General features: G+C 34.2%; 3 protein-coding genes across 3 annotated transcripts; 1 reads left to right on the forward strand and 2 right to left on the reverse strand.

Moving 5' to 3' along the window:
• Positions 1-2,496: 2,496 nt before the first annotated feature.
• LOC120201099 lies at positions 2,497-5,590 on the reverse strand. The gene is made up of 6 exons (XM_039201772.1): positions 5,002-5,590; positions 4,787-4,884; positions 3,898-3,922; positions 3,396-3,516; positions 3,176-3,310; positions 2,497-3,032 (listed from the first exon to the last, which is right to left on the reverse strand). Exons 1-6 carry the CDS (start codon positions 5,444-5,446, stop codon positions 2,816-2,818), a joined length of 1,041 nt encoding a protein of 346 aa, XP_039057703.1. The 5' UTR covers positions 5,447-5,590; the 3' UTR covers positions 2,497-2,815.
• A 3,893-nt stretch (positions 5,591-9,483) lies between these two features.
• LOC120192800 (glucan endo-1,3-beta-glucosidase 5-like) lies at positions 9,484-11,881 on the reverse strand. The gene is made up of 2 exons (XM_039195547.1): positions 11,538-11,881; positions 9,484-10,688 (listed from the first exon to the last, which is right to left on the reverse strand). The coding sequence occupies exons 1-2, from the start codon at positions 11,879-11,881 to the stop codon at positions 9,551-9,553; spliced, it is 1,482 nt and encodes a 493-aa protein (XP_039051478.1). The 3' UTR covers positions 9,484-9,550.
• A 5,099-nt stretch (positions 11,882-16,980) lies between these two features.
• LOC120192904 lies at positions 16,981-18,760 on the forward strand. The gene is made up of 6 exons (XM_039195608.1): positions 16,981-17,124; positions 17,313-17,375; positions 17,863-17,938; positions 18,084-18,197; positions 18,483-18,572; positions 18,656-18,760. The coding sequence occupies exons 1-5, from the start codon at positions 17,062-17,064 to the stop codon at positions 18,521-18,523; spliced, it is 357 nt and encodes a 118-aa protein (XP_039051539.1). The 5' UTR covers positions 16,981-17,061; the 3' UTR covers positions 18,524-18,572; positions 18,656-18,760.
• Positions 18,761-19,238: the final 478 nt, after the last annotated feature.

Raw genomic sequence — 19,238 nt, forward strand, 5'->3', positions numbered from 1 at the left:
AGATTTAAAAAGTTCCTATTTTGGAGCGTTAATCATTTGTTAACTAATATGTTTTCATATATATAGAGGGAGCTTTTTGCCCCAAAGTGAAACGTTGGGGACTAAACTGTTCCAAAAAATAGTGGTCAAAATGACCATTTCGGTAAATGTTAGGGACTATTTTTAGTATTATGTCTTTTAAAAAAAATGAAAGTTTCTGTCCGTTTTCAACTTTAATAGAATCAAGAGTCCTTTACGTAAACGAGATTGGAGTCTCATTTGCATGACAGTGCATCAGACACTCACCTTTTGTTGACGCATTTTCAACGTTGCAATGCATGGGAAAAAGTTGGTCCACTAATATATTGAAGGATATGAATTTGAGACGATCACTCTTATTTTGTCACATGCCAATTTTGGAAATGAAAAACAAATCACATAAATTAAACTTATTTTTTAAAATTTTTGTAATTTTTTTTAAAAAATGAGAGGTCTCGTTAAAAACCCTTTCTCAATCAATCAAGAATCGGGATTCAAGGTCGAGTAACGAAAGGAATAACGGAAGGGGAAAAAGAGTGCCCATAGGCCATATAGTATCATTTATATTGAATGTGATTTCAGTTTAAACAACAGATAAAGCGAAGGTCTTGAGAAATCTAATATAGCTCGAAGATTTTGACTTCTAAAGCAACACTAGCACCCCCATTCAAAACGCCAAGACCCATCCTACTCATGCCCCACGATGGGAACTATGTACGAAGCAGCAATGTGGAAGCAAACTTGTCAAGGAATATACTGATCCCAACCAATCTTCTCGACTCTCGGGCTGTTCAACCAATACCCTTGTTGGCTAGGCAGTCCGCCTCACTATTAACCGCCCTTGGAATATGTCGAACCACTAACCACCCTGCCGACAGAACTGCAGCAATGCGGAGAACCACCCTGCCATGCAAAAGAACATGATGATGCCCAGATTCTGGCTTCTTTAGGCAGAAAGGGCACGAAATATAGTGATAGCTGAAACACCCCTCTTATATAATTCAACTTTAACCGGCACCCTCTTGTAAGAGTAGCCATTAGCTCCTCCCACCGAGAAATTTCCTAGTCGAACAATTTACGTCTGAGCGTAATGGACCAGCTCCATGCCTGGTCCCTTTTTTTCTCCAAATTCTGCAATAAAGCCGGTTTTGTTTACAGCCAAGGTATGCTGATGTTAGAGGGCAAACATCCAAGTAATGGTCTCACGGCTATTAATGTACTCGAAATTCTCTCCGAGGTACAGATGTATGGTTAAGATATAATATCATCTTTTAAAAAATGGATAAATTATATGTTTAGTATCTAAACTATCAATTTTAGTCTGTTTTAGTACCTAAACTTTTCAAAACCATTCCCAAAATTTAGTTTTTATTTCACTTGAGTACCCACAAAACTTTAGTTTTTGTTTTAGTTTAGTAACCCGTTAAAAATTTAACGTTAAATTTTGAAAAATTGACAGTTTATGTACTAAAATGGACTAAAACTGATAGTTTGGGTACTAAACAGGTTAAGTTTTTAACGGTTGGATACTAAAATGAAATAAAAAAAACCAAACGTTAAGTATAGTTTTGAAAAAATTAAAAGTTTATGTACTAAAATAGATCAAAATTAATAATTTAAGTATTAAATATGTAATTTATCCATAAAAAGATTAAAAAAAACAGTTCTAGTAATAGAAATGAAAATTTTCTTTTAAATAATTTGAATTTGAATAACATTATTTACACGATATATATTAACTTAAAAAATATGACAAATAATATTATAAAACAAAAAAAATACTCATTGGTCTATTAATTAATTAAATCGAATTAAATTTTATAAAAGATTTATTATAATAGTTTATTACTTAATTAAATCAAACCTAATCTTATAAAAAAAATTAATAATAGAACCGAATCTTATAAAAAATTCATTACGGTGACAACTTTCTTAACTTAATATTCTTCAACTACAATATCAAAATTCAAACTTTTAATCTTCAGACTATGAGAATAGGGAACATAACAGGTCAGATTAGGGTTGAGTTTTTTATTGAACCGATCCTACCTGAAAATATGCATCCTTCACCCGAATTTAATTTGACCTGAAAATTTTATATTCTATATTCGACCTGACCCGATCCAAAAAATATATATCATTTATCCAACTCCGACCTAACTCGATTTTTTAGAATATAAACTTGACTTGACCTGACCCGACCATATACAAATTAAATATTTAATTAAAAAAATAATATTTAAAAAATACATTATTATCCTCGAGTCGGGTCAGATTTTTATCACCCTCCATCCAAACCTAACTCGACTTCATCCCTTACAATATCCGACCCGCCGAACCCGAATATTTAAAAAAAATCCGACCCGATGGAGTCAAATCAAAACCCGTCGGATGCGGGTGAAATTGCCCTATATGAAAATATTAACTCATGTTTCCCTAAGAACTCACATTTTTGGACATTGCGATTAGATACATGCATACATCAAAGTTGGGGGTGACCTTTGCTGCTTCAGTGGAATCATGGATTATCCTTAAAGCTCTTATGAATTTCTAACTACATCAAAGTTTCCAAGGGCATTTCTGCATCATACAAGTCAACAAGAAATGCATTATTTCACTCACGGTCCTTCCTGTTTTGTCTTCAAAATCAATCAGTACAATCATGTCCCCCACTGTTGGCCAGCCTCCTTACCGATGATTCGCCCTGAACGATAATAAACCCGGATTTTTCGGTGTTCAACGGCACGAGAAACAGTTCACAAAACTGTTATGCAGGAGTTTGTCCATAGAGACCGTGTTAAAGGATGGAAGAGCTAAGGATCCACGACGCTATTTGTCGTTCCACTTCTTCCCAGTTGTGTACTTTAGTCACCAAAGGGTGATCCTCCACTGATTGTATCTTACACCAAGGATACGAGTTCTCGTAATCGAAAAGCAGAACCCTGATTCCAACTTGAGCACACTCGAGAGCATATCTCGGGTTATCATCGATTAGGATCTTGGCTCCTAATGTCCTGCAAGAGAATAAAAGCTAATCGAGACAACTGCCCTCAAAAGATGCTGGTATACTTGCATTATATAAATGATATAGAAACTAGTGTGCTTGAGATTATTAAAAGGAACTCATCGATGAAAAGAAAGCAGCATCTGTACATACCGGCATATTTCTGACTTAGGTCTAGACTTGCCATCAAGAGCAAAATGGTTGCCAAAGTGAATCTCCTGGAAAAGTCCAGGATAGTGCTTCTCTAACCACCCTATTGTATGATCCTTAATAACATTCTGCCGAGACCTACTCATAAATTAATGAAGGACCGGCTTAAGTGCAAAGGTAAAAGAATAAAGGCGTTATTAAGGAAGACAGTATGCACACATACGTTACGACCGAAAGGTTGCAGAATCTTGATAACTTGTGAAGAGCCAGCTGAGCACCTGGGAGGGGGTGGATACCTTTCTTGAAATATGGTGTCTTGAAGAACTCGTGGACACGGATATCGGCTGTCAAAACAAGAAAACAGGGCATGTTCGGAAGTAGTACTTAACCAAAGCAAATTCAATTTTTTATTCAGAGAGGATATCAAAACATCCAGCATTCTATTAAACAATATGAACATGTTCAACATGTCGAAACATAAGGCAAAAACTTACAATAGATGCATTTTACACTTGATCCAATGCTTTTCCATTTTTCAAATGTAAAAAGAAATTCCTCAAATCACTTTCTACAAGGATCAACTTAGTCTATTTATTTAAGATGGAATATCAAAGAACAAAACAGACCCACAAAGGACTAGACCTAGGTTATATACATACATATATATATATATATATATATATATATATTCATACACAGGAATTAATGAGTATGCCTACTGATACCTTCATCGCGAGAACAGTTCCATATCTGTAAAAACAACAAAAAAAGGCATTAGAACACTCACTAAAGAAACTTAACCAACACCAAAACAACAGCCGATTATCTAAAGCAGAAAACACGGGCAAAAGAACATCGACTTAACCGAAGACCACATATCCCCAACTGCAAAGTAAACAATCATGTTACTGCGACTTGAACATGAAAGCAAATTCATCTCACAATTATAAAACAGAATGAGAACATTACCAACAAAACTTGTAATACAAAGGTCAAGAAGCATTCACATGGAAACCATTAAAAACATTGCTTGTGGCTACACCAATCATATCAAAGATTTTCAGGACATTATTTTTTTTAATATGGGGTAAGTAAAGGCAATATCTATTTATAGATAATTCTCCTCTATTTGGGATTGAATGCTAACACCCTGGCATTTCTTGTTCTCGAACCCGGGAATTCAAGGAATAACAATTCCTTTATCACAGAGGTTGCTTGGTTCTTGCCATGACATTATTTTTTATTTATTAATCTAGGATAAGTACAATGTTATATATGTTCAAAAATAACTCTAATCCTTTTGACATTGAAGGCTTACACCCCTGATGCTTAAACCCGGATCCTAAAAAATATCAACAATTCCTTTATCATTTTATCATGACATTAAAATGAGCCTTTTGGGGGTCAATGAAGAGCCTTTTTTTTTCTTTATTTCTTCTTTGGGTCTTCGATCTTTCACAATAATAGAGCTCATCATTCTTTTTCACTTAATTAAAATCAACAACAATTGACTTACAGCAAAAGACTTCCATTATCCCCACTATTGATTTCGTTCTACTACTATTCACAACAAGAAGTAAATAAATAAATCATAAAAAAGAAAAGAAGTCTTACCCTGAAAAACTCGTACACATGGTACTCTGAAACCGAATGATTCAACGAATAACGATCCGCTATAAATCTGTTCAAGGCTGACACAAAGTTTCCTAGTACTGCTTATACCAAAAAGCAAGAAGAAGAAAAAAGATAATAATGGCGTTTAGAAAAAAAGCATTATTCTCATCCAAAAAAAAAGGAAGTATTGGCAGGAAAAAAGAAAGAAATTGTACCTTCATCGACATCGACAGCAACCGCAATTTTCTCCGGCAACGGCTTGTCGGGAAAATCAAGAGCCCCCCTCTGAAACGAACCGTTGGAATCAACCGCCGTCTTTGCCTTTTTCTGGGGTTCATTATGATTAGAAATTTCCAATTCGCGCGCCAATGGGGAAGCAAAGACAACTGTTTTCTGATCCCTGGTTCTAGGGGAATTCTCCAAGCAACTTCTGATGCTCAAATTCAACCCGGGGGCCGATCTGTTAAACTTAAACCCGCCGCCGCCGCAGGCATTGTAATTATCGAGCGGGACGAGTTTGAGCCGCCGTTGGCCCCCCGGCAACGCGTGGAGCGGGCTCGAAAACGGATGGTCACGAGCCAAAAAAGCCATGCCCTTACGATTACAGCCCAACGTCTGATCGAATAACAAACGAACACTACCAATTTGCTTCTTTAACATAACGAGCTCTTCGCATTGCCGCTTTTCCCACCCAGAAAATGGAAACCAACAATAATGATTTTGCAGCCAAAAAGAAAGAAACTTTGAGTGAAATAAATCGATTAATTAATAAAAAAAATCCCCAGGAAAAAAAAGAGAGAAAGAACCCCAGAAAAAATTATTATTGGAGACTAAAGGAAAGGAGCGCAATCCAGAAGCGCGGCGACGTGATTTATTTATAATCGCAGTTCGAGGGGAATAACTAATTAAAAAAATTCCAAGAAAATTCCTTTTGGAATTTAAATGGTTTAAAATCAAAGTAATTTTTGAAGGATATCTAGAAATTAGGAAGAGAATCTTAGGGATTTCGTAAAATGATGTTTGAATTATAATAATAGGAGTTGAACAATTTTTGTGATTTGGGGAAATTGGAAGTTCCTTTCTTTTTAGTACCAAAACGTCCAAAAACACAAAGAATATGCCAAAATGAGGGGAAATGTGTTGCTTTGGACCCCCGAATTTTTTTACGACCAACTATTTAGATACGTCTTTACAATATCGAAACTAATTAATTTAGATTATATAAGGATCATGTATGAAAAATGTTAAAAATTCAATAAAAAAAAACTCGAAAAAAGTATATACGAACAAATATGACTCTATCAATGAATTAATCACCAAAAAGAATTAAGTAATTGAAAGATCACAGAGTATAAAAAATTAGAGTCAAGCCTAAAATAAAAACACAGAATCGAGTATTAAAATTCAATCCTAAGGTCTATAATATGGAAGATCTACAGGATTACAAAAAAATATTGTCTTGATCAGTCGTGAAGTCGTCATATCTCACCCTAAAACGAAAAGCATGCTACAAAGCTGGAGAAAAATATACCACAAAAGTATAATTATTTTTCTTCAAAAAAACTAAAAAATAAACAAACAAAAAAAAGAGAATCGAATGACGACAACCAACATCAAAATTAATATCATCGTTGATTAAATAAAGTCAAAAAAAATTAATATAATTTATAGAAAATGACACAAACACTAAAAAAATAATTATCAATAATAAATGCTTATTCATCCTTATATATATTATATTTATACTTAAAATCTAAAAAATAATTTTGTAATCACTAAAATTCACTTAATTATTACATATAAAAACCATGTTTAAATATGAATTATATGAATTAGGGTCGGTCACGCATAAGTTGGCGACATATGATAATACATGAAATTGAGGAAAAAGACAAATTAAAAAAAAAATTAAAACACGTGGGTAGCTGTGCGGTGCAGCGGGGAACCTGGTAGGCATTGGCAGTGTGCTAGCTAGGCGCGCCGCTCGCCCAGCCACTCACTCAGTTACGAAGGCATGCAAATCAGAGTCATGTTTATCTTTTAAGTATCTATGTACAAGATAAAGCTAAAAACTAAAATACATTATAATTTTTAATTTGAGGAAAATCTTACACTTGATTATTAAATATAATAAAATATGAATTTAAACATTTCAATAATAATTAAACAGTAGAATAAAACATTATTTTTTAAAATAAAAATTGTTGATATAAATTAGTCGATAAATAATTTTTTTATGATTTATAAAATTTAAATAAAATCTTTGCCATTAATTGTCCGTATTATAAGTGATTGTGATTCAGGAATTTGAGTTTGTAAGGTTAAGTTTGAATCCTGTCATTGTCTCTCTTAGTGGGTAATGTAAATTCCTATGTAAATATCAACTGGATCGTTCTGGCCCTGGACTGGGGAGCCATCTTTTTTTTTTTGATAAGTAAATTTTATATATCCAAAGAATAACAGTAGCTACAGAACATCCCAAAAGGAGTACAGACAAATACTTACAACAAAATAATGGTTAGACTAAGCCCCAATTACAACTAAGAGTTAAGTTTACATTATCATTCATATATTGAAGTTTTCCCCTCTAAGTTGATTTCGGATTATGTCCTTGATAATAGACAAAATTTGATCAGCTTCTCTTGATCTTTTTTGAAAGATTCTTCTGTTTCTCTCCTCCCAAATCGAATAAATGAAGGAGGTCCAATCAATTTTCAATAAGGTGGAGATGAGGGATTTTCCCTTCCAGTCATTACAAGCCCATGATAGCATAGAATCCCAAGGCATGTGAATTTTATGCAATTGAGAGAGGTTTAAGATGGAATTCCATAGAGACTTAGCAAATTTACAATAAGCAAATATATGGTTCCTAGATTCAAGAGCTTCATTACAAAGCACACATTAACTATTAGTAACAATTCATATCTTTAACAATCTGTCTCTAGTTGGCAATCTGTCTAAGATGACCATCCAAGCAATCATACTAAATTTGGGTATATGATAAGGAAACCAAATAATTTTATGCCAAGATACCTTACTTCTTCTTTCTCGATAGCTTCCCAAATGTCCTTGGTATTTTTTGTTCTAGCATTTAAAACAGAACGAGCAGTAGAACGAAGCTTCAGAAGTTTCTTAATGTTCCAGCTATGAGCAATACTAGCAGACATGTCCATGAAGTTAGGAGCCATCTTTGACCTAAGCTTTTCGAAAACAAAAATAAATTATTTAGACTAATTAATTATAGGATGAAGTACACAAATGATCCATGATTATAGGGTACAACTTTATTAAATCCCTCGACTATTAAAAGCTATAAAATGATCCCTCGATTATATAATATTGTTTTATTGAATCCCTCGACTATATAGTATTGTTTTATTGAATCCCTCGACTGTTAAAAGTTACAAAATGATTACCCGACTAATCATTATGTTCCAAAATCGTCATTTTTTATTAAAAAAATCAGTTATTGCCTAATATGGATGTTAACATGATGACTGAAATATGATAGTCAACAAGTTAAAGTTCAATTCATAATACCATTAATTTTTAAAAGAAAAATGATGCTTTTGGAACATAATTAATAATCAAATAACTATTTTGAAACTTTTAATAGTCGATGGATTCAACAAAGCAACAATCTATAGTCAGATGATCATTTTATAACTTTTAATAACTAATGAACTTAACAAAACAATACCCTATAGTCGAGGATCATCTCTATACTTTACCCTTAATTATATTATAAAATAGAAAAAATATATTATATTATGTTAAACTATAAAAACAAAAAATGTTTTTTTTATTTAAGCATATTATTACATGACCAAAAATAATAATTTTAATATAAAATATTAATTTTACATAAAGGAAGCCCATGTAATTTATTTACGGGCCCATGGGCTCGTCTTGGTTTTTGTTGACCTTTGCTTATAGATTTTTCAAAGCATCAATTAGTCAATGCATTTTATTTGGAGCGGCCCAAGTTTTAGATCGAAATCGGCATAATATACAAATTGGTACTTAGACTCAATATTGTTTTTTCAATTTAGCACCTGATTTTTTTATATAATAAAGTATCTAAACTTGCAAGTAAAACAATATAGGAAAAGTACACCAATGGTCCCCCGACTATTGGGAGATGCTTTGTTGAGTCCTTCAACTATTAAAAGTTACATAATTGTCCCTTTACTATAAGGTATAATTTTTTTGAGTTATCGACTATTAAAATTTACAAAATGATCACCCGACTATTCATATGTTATAAACTCATTCTTTTATGTCTGCTAAACAATTGACTTAAGTCTGAGCTGGACTTTAACCTATTGACTAAAATATGATTTTATCATATCTCAGAATCTCAAAAGACTATCATATCCCAATTAGCATGTTAACGTCTAACCCAAATGACTGCTAATTTTTTTAACAGAAAAGGACGAGTTTGGAACATATGAATAGACATGTGATCAATTTGTAATTTTTAATAGTTGAGGGACTCAACAAAGCAACACCATATAATTAGAAGACCATTTTGTAACTTTTTAATAGTTGAGAGACTCATTAAAGCCCATCATATAGTTGAGGGACATTTGTGCAATTTTCCCAAAAATATATCCACGAATTTGACAATGAATTTTTATTATAATAATAAATGGTTAATTTACAATGTAAAAACAAGTTTAAAATGCTCAGTGGATTCTAAGGAAAAATTAACCTCAAATGGAAGTGGCGATTGGCTCGTTTGAGTGCAGCAAAGAACTCAAATCAATGAACACCACAAATTACTAAACCCAGAATCAAGGCCGCAAATATGCGTTGGATTTTGGCAGCCGAAGATCTGTAAACCGTAGGAGGAGACGCCGCCTTCTTCTGTTTTCGGGTGTCGATCATGATCTCGAACCGACAAGGCGGCTTCGTCGGATCAACAGTTGTAATGACGGCCAAGTTGTTAAAATTACATGCACCCTTACTCTGATTCATGGTCTGAAAGTACGTGTTGAACGCATAAGAAGCATTGCTCTGGGAGTCCAGATTGCCGCACGAAGAACCATAGCCGAGGCTGGTGCAATCTCCGTTCTCGCAAGCGTAAGTGATGCTCTGAGCCAACGTGTTGGGGTCCGAGACGCCGCCGGTAGAAGGCGACATCACGCACCATTGCTTGGCCAAATACTTGACGCCTTTGGCCGGCACGACGGCTCGTCCGTTTCCCATATCCAAAGGATACTTGATGCCGCCATCGTATTTGAGGATACCCCAATGCCTCTCGAAATTCCCCGGCAACGTGCTCTTATGGTCTTCGTCGATGAGCGAAAAGATATAAACATCGGGCGGCGTTCGTCTCCTCGGACTGCCTAGGCCTTGCACTATACGGTCCAGAAGCGCCTGGTTAAACCTCTTGGCGTTATCGACATTTGCGCTCGCATCGCCATCCGTCGGCCAGCCAACTTCTCCGATGACGACCGGCATGTGTCCGAAGCCATTTTTCTCGAGAGCTGAAATGAGGGTATCGAAATTAGCATCGTACACGTTGGTGTAAACGATGGAACCATCGACCACTGGCTTGGCCGTGTTGTTGAAGAAAGCATATTCTCTGGGGAAACTGGGGTCTGCTTTCATGCTAAGAAAAGGATAGATGTTGATGGTGAGGAAGCCACCATTGTCTTGAAGGAACTTGATGATGTTCATCATTAGATTCTGGAGTTCCGGCCGGAAATAGCCGCCGGAGGGTAGGCCGGAGTCGGTCTGGTAGACGTCGGCGTTTATAGGGATGGTGGCCTTCACTTGCTTACCTAGCCCGGCTTTGACAAGAGCTGCTTGAATGTTTTCAAGAGCCGGGAATATAGTATTCACGAACTGATCTTTGTAGTCACGTAGGAATGGTTCATTGCCTACGGCTACCGACCTTCGTAGTTGTCATCATACACATAAATTAGTGATTTGATAATACAATGATTAATTGTAGAATCTAACTTTAAACAGACTTAACATATATTTGTCCAAATCAGTACTGAAATTTTAAATTTTAAAAAATATAAAGATTGAAAATATATATTTTTGGTTTAAATACTTTTTAGACCTCTTTAATTTCAAAATTAAACAAATTAGATCAAAACCCTTCCATATATAATTTTAAATTGATGGATTAACAATTAAGCTATAATCACCATTTTAATCCTATTTATATTTATATTTATCCTTGAAGTTTTATTCTGAGTGCGTCCCTGTTAAGGATGGGCATGGGTTGAGTTTTCGGTCAACCCGACTCGGTCAAAAAATATAAACCTTCCACTCGAAACTTGATTTGATCTGAGTTTAGGGGTGACTTCACCCAATTCAAACTCGACCAGATTTTTTGAGATAAAAATCGAATCTGATTTGACCCGATCCGAAATAAATATATTTATAAAAATATTATTTTTATTCAATAAAAATAGGAATCTAATTGGAAAATTAATATATAAAGAGTTATTATTGTAACTATCCCTAAATACATAAGGTAAATTTACATTATTTTTCGGTTCGAATTTTTTCACCCTTATTCCGTGCTCAACTTGACCTGAATATATATATATTTTTTTATAGAAACCCGATCGGACTTGACCCAAACCTGATTTTTAAAAAAAATTCCAATCCTTTCAAATCAGGTCGGGTCAAAACCCATTGGATTCGAGTATCGTGCCTATCCCTAGTCCCTACATATAGTACATAGATTACTAAGAAAAGTTAACCTAATAACTACTTGTTCATGTACCTTATATATGTTCCATGGTTGGAGATGTAGTTGGAAACATTTTGTTGGACCCATGCCTCAGCATTTCCCACAGCACTCGCAAGCGAAGCCAGCATGTAATTTGGTATCCCAACCATGACCTGGATGCCTGACCTGCCGAGAGCTTTGAGTGCACCAGGATCAGCTTCAAACAGCTTCACCTTGCTGAACCCGTTGTCCTTCAACAGCCTCACCACTATGCCCGGTGGCAAAGGGTGCGTCGATTGCATCCCCCAGTTGCATGCCAGCCCCGAGCCACCCTTGGCCAACTCCACGTACCCCAGAAGGCAAAGAAAAATGAACAAAAACGAATCGATTTGACCCATTTTTGGAGATGATGATATAAATCTGGGGATGTGTTATTCTTTAGGGTTTGTTTGCATGTGCTTATATATGCAGCGGTTTGGGGTTTAAAGGCTCTTTGAGGGGGAGAAAAAAATGTGCTTTTACCGATGGAAAAAGAAAGGGAAGGAATTTGCATGAAAGACTCAACAAGGAACTGGATTCCAAAGGGAAAACTCACATTTGAATCTTGATAACATGGAGGAACGAATGATTTTACGTCGAAGGACAAATTTATAATAGGATAAATTACGTGTTTAGTACACAAACTATCAATTTTGGTTTGTTTTAGTACCTAAACTTTCACTTTTTCAAAATCATACCTAAAGTTTACTTTTTGTTTCATTTTAATACCCTTATTCGAAATTTAACGTTATGTTTTGAAAAAAATTAAAATTTTAGGTACTAAAGTGGACCAAAACTAGTAAATGCATTAAGTTTTTAATGGTGGGTACTAAAATAAAACAAAAACTAAGCGTTAGGTATGATTTTAAAAAAAATTGAAAGTTTAGGTACTAAAACTAATAGTTTAGGTATTAAATGCATAGTTTACCCTTTATAATAATTTATAGGAAAATAATTATAAAATTTTAGATGACGAAAACAAATTATCAACAGAAAATACAAAGAAATATCTAAAACATACGAGAATTTAAAATTTTCAGGCGTGGTCGTCTGAGTCAATCCATCACCGGTTAATAAGCATTGTTTGAAGGGGTTAATTGTGCCAAATACCCCTTGATTATAGACTGAATTCCAACTTAGTCACTAATCCTATCGATAAAGTCATCCTATGGATCTAGCTGTGTTTTAAGAAAGCTAACTTGAATCACGCATATTTAAGAATATTTATTAATTTATACATATCATCTTTAAACTATTATTTAATGTCTAAATTGAAGTCACTTGGTACAATTAACCCTAGTTTAGCATATAATGAAAGCTTAGGTATTACTTAAAAAAAACAACCTACGGGAAGAGGTTTTTTAAAGCAAGAAAGGCATAGAGTGAGAATGGTGGAGATGATTACGTGTAGAGAGACATTCCAGCACAAAAGGCATGTTGAGAGCACTTTCAAACTAGGGCATGTGTTTGGTCTATAAAGGTTCATCTTTCATGGAAAGTCTCTTTTTGGATGCTTCACTTTGTCACATCTATGACCGGTGACGGATCTAAAAATATCTTTTAGGATGGACACATATTTATTAACAGTATAAATTTTTTGAATAAGGTAAGCATAAATAAAATTTAAGAGTGTAAACCATCAATAAAATAAGTCACCAATCAAAGAAATTCATATTTCAGGGTGGGCTACATCAATAAAATAGATGACTAATCGAAGAAAATCTGAATTTCAGAATGAGCACGTGCCCACGCTCAGCCATGAGTGCATCCGCATCAAGAGAAAATAAACTCATTCGAACATATAAAAACAAGTTTGTGACACTTGAAGAATGTTACAACACCTATCCAAGCAATCCACATCAAGAGAAAAGCTCTTTCAATCTTATTTTTCCTTTTCTCTTGTACATAGAGTGTTTTAGTGAGCTAAATTGTGTAAACACCTTCCTTTGAAAGGTTTCTTGTTTACAATCTTTTATCCTTATTGAAAAAGAGGTTTTGGTTCTATCTCAGCCATTGTAAAAGATAGGAATTTATAAAGGTTGCTCTTGAGCCTAGAAAAAAAGAAATAGCAAATTAGTGAATTTGTTAGAAATCCTTAGTGAGGAGATAAGTTAGTGGATGTAGACTTCGTTAAGAAAGTTGAACCACTGTAAACCATTAAGCCAACTTTTCTATCATTTCTCCTTAATTTCCAAAAACAAATTGAAAGGCCAATTCACCCCCTCTTGGCAACAATTTCAGTTGATCAATAGAGCAACATTAAAGCCAACACCAACATAAATATAACAAAAAATAATTTAATAGGAAAATAATTCACATATATAATCTTTTAATTTAAAACTTTAATAACAACTAAAACTAGTATAACTAAATGTTCCAAAACAAACTTTAAAATTTATATAAAAAAAATACATAGTCTGAAATATAATTTTTCGTCAATTAAGATGAACTCTCATTTTCATAGAATTAAACCCATTTATGATCGAGACAAAAAATATTGAATAATTTTAATTGAATAAAACATGATATAAGGAGTACCTTTTAATTTTTTTATAATCTTATAGATAATATTAAAAATTTGCTAAACAAACAACTAATAAATTACAAGTTCATAAGTAATTAAAGAAAAAAAACAAAACATAAAAATTAAAAAATATATATAATAAAAAATCTGCGGAAGGAGATCAAAAACTCAAAATCCCAGTTAAGATATTCGATTACCTTAAAGTTTTAAAAAGATTTTTTTTGAATTTAAAAATCACATAATGAAAATAAATAAATAAGAAAGAGATCGCATCATATCATATAAGTTAGAAGAAGACAACTCTTAATTTAAGATCCTGAAGAGATAAATTTATAGTTAAATTTGAAATTAAATAGGACTCTAATTAATTTAATATTAATTAAATAAAATTAAAATTAAAATTAAATCTATAGAATTATAGGATTAATTCTTTTTTCTTGGCATAGGGGCCGCCCCTGCATGACTTTGGTAGCCTTCCCGTTCTAGGATTTCGTCCCGGTTAATCCAGATCGACCCGCACTATACACATGTATTTGGTGGATGAGTCTCTCAAAAATGATTTTCTACATACACAAAGACTCGGACCTGAAATATTGCTTAAGTGATATCAAGTTGCTTACCACTTTTAACCAGTCATTCATGAGTCTAATATAAGTTAGACTTTGGGTTATTGCATTATATGTCATTAAACTATTATCTTCATTCTAAATTGGTCTTTAAATTTTTGAATATTTCAATTTCATCCCCAAAATATAACTTATTTTTAAATTGATTCTCAAAACTTTTGAACATTCTTAATTCATACTCAAACTATAATCTTCATTGTAAATTAGTCTCTAAATTTTTGAACATTTCAATAGCATCTTCCAAAATAATTCAAAAGATTAGGGATATATTTGAACATTCAAAAGTTTAGGGACTGATTTGAATGAAGGTAATAGTTTGAGGATGAATTTTGAATGCTTACAAGTTTGAGTATCAATTTAGAATGAGAATCCTAGTTTGGGGATGAAAATAGAATATTCAAAAGTTTAAGAGATCAATTTAAAATGAGGATCATAGTTTACGAATATGTGGTACAATTAACTCTTTTATATTATAACAAACTTTTCTTATTCGTTGTAAAAATTCGAGACTAAATTAAAATACATTCTAGGCTATAATACATACATAGGTAAACTACATAGTAAGTACTCAAACTATCAATTTTTGTCCATTTTAGCACTTAAATTTTCATTTTTTTCAAAATCATACATAATGTTTAGTTTTCATTTCATTTTAATATCACACCGTTAAAACTTTTACACGTTTATTACTTAAACTATTAGTTTTGGTCTGTTTTAGTATTTAAACTTTCAATTTTTTCAAAACTTAATGTTAAATTTTGAACGAGATACTAAAATAAAAAAAAACTGAAAATTTTAACGACGAGATATTAAAATGAAACAAAAACTAAACTTTAAGTATGATTTTGAAAAACTTAAAAGTTTAGGTATTAAAACGGATTAAAATTACTAGTTTAGATACTACACGCGTAATTTACCCTACATATATTTGCATAATACTCTTACCCAATACTGAAAGTTGGTGCTAAAAGTGGGCCAAAACTTCACTACCCAAGCTTTGGATTCCCAAAGGTGCCAAATTTCACAAACCCAAGCTTAAGCAAAGCCAATGCTCGCCCCAATAGGTCATTTCCAGCATAAATCTCTAAATTTATTTCTGAATCGTGGCTCAACGATCAGCATAAATTTTCCCAATTGGCTCATTTTCTTCGCCCGTTAATCAAAATACCGAAATTTAGTGGCTTTGCGTCCAGTTTCCCTTCGAAGATTTTACAAAGCACACATGGAGTTAGCTACCTCTTGAATCTCTGGCGCACAATTAAGCTTGCTTTGCCCAAATAATCTCACACCCTCGACTCTTCCCTCTTACAAGTATCCTAAAAGAACCAATCTTCCCAACGTTCGGCCGTTTTCCAGTGGCTTTTTTTGCCAAGGAAGCAGCGAAGCAGCTTTGGGTTCATTAACAATGCTCCCTCCATGTCAAATTTCGGTAACATCACCCCTAGTAGGATTTTGTTGTGGATCAAGTAATTAATACCTTGGTCTCAAATACTCAACTGAATTTCATTGATAAGCAAGGAAAATACAGCAGAATAGAGAAGGAAAGATAAGAAGAGAAATATGGGAGAATTAGTAAGGAAGAGAGGATAACAGATTTGTAAAAACTTTTTCATGATTTCATTCTATCTTCTATTGCCTTTAATAGCCAGCTAATGTAACCATCAAACGAATCGATTTTGGAATGCCCTTTCTTACGTGTATTCTTCCTCACCATTTGCTTACTTGGCAATGATCGATGTGTGTGCTGAGTTGGCATGGACTGCTCTTGGGTCATAACAGATTTACAAAAGGTTGGATTCTTGTTTGATCATACCCCATCAGGGAACAATAAGCCACGTGCAATCATCAAGTTCTTGGGCGGTTCTTTCCTCGGAGCTGTCCCCGAAGTTACTTACATGTGCCTTTTTTTTTCTTCATTGTGGAGTGAAAAATATAAACCCTTTGCGATTTTGGGTTTGGGTTTTGTTTGTTTAGTTACTTGATTGAGCTTTTGGCCAACGAAGGATTTTTTTTATTATATCTGTGCCGTACAACGTTGCATAATCAAGTGTACGAGAGGTTCAATGCTTGCTTGGACAATATTCTTGCTTTTGGATACCCAGATGCTAATCTTACTCCCGCTGATCTTGTTGACCTTCCAATTGTCTCAGTTGGTCATAGTATTTCTTGGTGGGTTTTCTTTTTAATAAATGGTTGTCTCTTGTTCCCATATGTAATGGGGTAAGGGGAGGTAAGATAGTAGGCTGCCCCCAACATCAGGTTGAGAGCAACTTCCGTAGAAGACTTCCGAATTATGAAATGCCTTCCGTGGGACTCGATCCACGACCTCTTGTGAGTTTTCTTTTTAATGTTTGTTTGATAACGCCTAAATTTTTTATTCATATGATAAATGCAGCAATGGTGCTCTTCTTCAGTTCTCACAGGAAGTTATTTCTCTGAAAATATACCAAAGGTTTGCTTTTTTTCTTCATCTTTTTTCAGCCTTTGAAGCTTTCTTTGTTGGTTGCAGCTTTGAAGTAGTTGATTTTACATTTAGTTTTTGTAGGCAAAATGTAGATTTTTGAAGTTTTAGATAGTGTAAATTATTATTAGGCTCAGTAGTTCCTGGAGTGTGACAAAGAATGTTATCTCTTGTGGAAGGCTAATGCCATAATCTCATACAACAAGAAGTCAGTGACAGAGGCGGTGCCATACTTTGAGCAGGTAATAATCTTTATTTTATGAAAAGCCCTGCATATTGATTATAAATTTACACTTACCTAAGGGTATATGTTTAATCTTATTGCCTTAGACTTGCTCGAATTTATTAGTTTTTTTATCTTCAATGGTTTATTTCTTTATAGCTATATGAATCTAGTTGATTTCTTTAATGAATTGCGGGCGTATAAGATGATGGAAGTTATTGAATATTATCAGGTTTATTAGAAACGGAGCTTTTTTTGGGTACAGTATTAGCTATAATGTATCATTAATGAGGCTGATTTTGTTGGGATCAACTAAAATTATTTGTGATGTTCCATTAAATATCTCATATTGTTAACGAGGCTGGTTTTCTTGGGATCATCCTAAGATGTATGATGTTGTTTATAAGTTTTCACTCACGGTGACTGCAAGTATCTCATTAGTTGTTGCCCTGGCATGTTAGTCTAATGAACCATTTGATGGTAAACGTGGGGATCATCCTTTGCAGTTGGGTCCTCTAGTGAGGCAGATGATGCCAATCGTAGAAGCATCTCCCTTGTATGCAATGGCTAGGAGTGCTTCAGGTAAATTAAATCCTAACTCGTGCTCGCTGACTTTTGCTACTATGTCATTAATTTGCTGCTATATTCTTAACCTGGGCCTTATCCTTTTGTATGCCTAAATAATATGCTCCTTTTGTATGTATTTTTTTCATCGCAAACACTGCAGATGATGCGTGGAAGATGTTTATTGGCATGGCTGGATCAATGATACCTGAGAGACCAAGAAGCCCTAGTCTCGTTCTCCAAATTTGTGGATCAATTGCCTTCTGTTTTTGTTCAGGTATGTATCTGTCGATTACAAAGTTGTCCGAGTTAATACATGGAGTGGCTCACGTTGTTTTTGGTTCCCTTTTCTCTATGCCATGCTGAGTATCAACTTATTGTGTTTTGCATATTCTAGTGGACGAGACTCCAAGTTGGAGTTTGTTATCATAATCTTATTTGAGCAAATACAAATGCATGTACAAAAATGAGGATAATGCCGATTTGCCAGTCTGAATAGGCTCCCCTGAACTGGTGTACTCTAGTTTTTCACTTTGGCATTGTAATCTTGTTTCTTTTATAGTTCACGGAAGGGATATCAGAGTTCAGGCCAACACCTTCTAAGAACCGTGAATGTTGCAAGAACAAATACAACGTACAACACACACTACTGGTATATATTTTGTGCTCTCTAATTTGTTAATTAGATGATGTAAGTTGCTTTTGTGTTTATTCTTGTGAATCTCCTTTTCGTAGGTGAAGTTCAACTCGGACACGATTGATGAAACTGATCTCCTCGAAGAGATATTGAAGCCTCGTGTGGACACTATCGGTGGGACACTCGAAAAGGTGCAATTAAGTGGCTACCATATAACACCATGCGTGCCGGTATGACGTGCAAAACTCATCTCTTTCTGTCCACTTTCTATATGCATTTGCCTGTGTGGAGACCATTGGTAATACTGAGCTTCCATGTTCACAACGAGAGGCATCTTGAACTTATATGTTCAATTTATTTAGCTTGAACTGAGTGAACCAAAGTGCTCTCTAGAACAATTTCTGATTGGCTCAGACGTTTTGAAGAGTAACTGCCGAAATTCGATCGTAAGTTGATTCTGTGCAGGCACACAGTTTATTGAAATTATAATGAGAGTATTGAGGAACAAGGAGTTGAAAATTAGATAGCTCCATGTGTATAGTCAAGCTCAATGAGCTTTCATATGTACCAACAAACGAAAAATAGGAATTGAACTTTAGACTACAAACAGATCAAATGAGAATATAACCCCCCCCCCCCCCCAAAGAGCTCCTTTCGTCGGATATACTTTTCTTGCTTGAA

This window comes from Hibiscus syriacus, unplaced genomic scaffold (genome assembly GCF_006381635.1).
Source record: "Hibiscus syriacus cultivar Baekdansim isolate YM2019G1 unplaced genomic scaffold, ASM638163v2 tig00000340_pilon, whole genome shotgun sequence".
Taxonomy (NCBI): Eukaryota; Viridiplantae; Streptophyta; class Magnoliopsida; order Malvales; family Malvaceae; genus Hibiscus; species Hibiscus syriacus.

Coding starts and splice junctions, on each gene's coding strand:
- LOC120192800 (XM_039195547.1), bottom strand. CDS start 11,881: ATGGGTCAAATCGATTCGTTTTTGTTCATTTTTCTTTGCCTTCTGGGG. Junction 10,689..11,537: donor AACCATGGAACATATATAAG/GTACATGAACAA, acceptor ACAACTACGAAG/GTCGGTAGCCGTAGGCAATG.
- LOC120201099 (XM_039201772.1), bottom strand. CDS start 5,446: ATGTTAAAGAAGCAAATTGGTAGTGTTCGTTTGTTATTCGATCAGACG. Junction 3,517..3,897: donor GAACTGTTCTCGCGATGAAG/GTATCAGTAGGC, acceptor TTGTTTTGACAG/CCGATATCCGTGTCCACGAG. Junction 3,311..3,395: donor TGCAACCTTTCGGTCGTAAC/GTATGTGTGCAT, acceptor ATTTATGAGTAG/GTCTCGGCAGAATGTTATTA.
- LOC120192904 (XM_039195608.1), top strand. CDS start 17,062: ATGCAGCAATGGTGCTCTTCTTCAGTTCTCACAGGAAGTTATTTCTCT. Junction 17,125..17,312: donor TCTCTGAAAATATACCAAAG/GTTTGCTTTTTT, acceptor CTCTTGTGGAAG/GCTAATGCCATAATCTCATA. Junction 17,939..18,083: donor AATGGCTAGGAGTGCTTCAG/GTAAATTAAATC, acceptor CAAACACTGCAG/ATGATGCGTGGAAGATGTTT.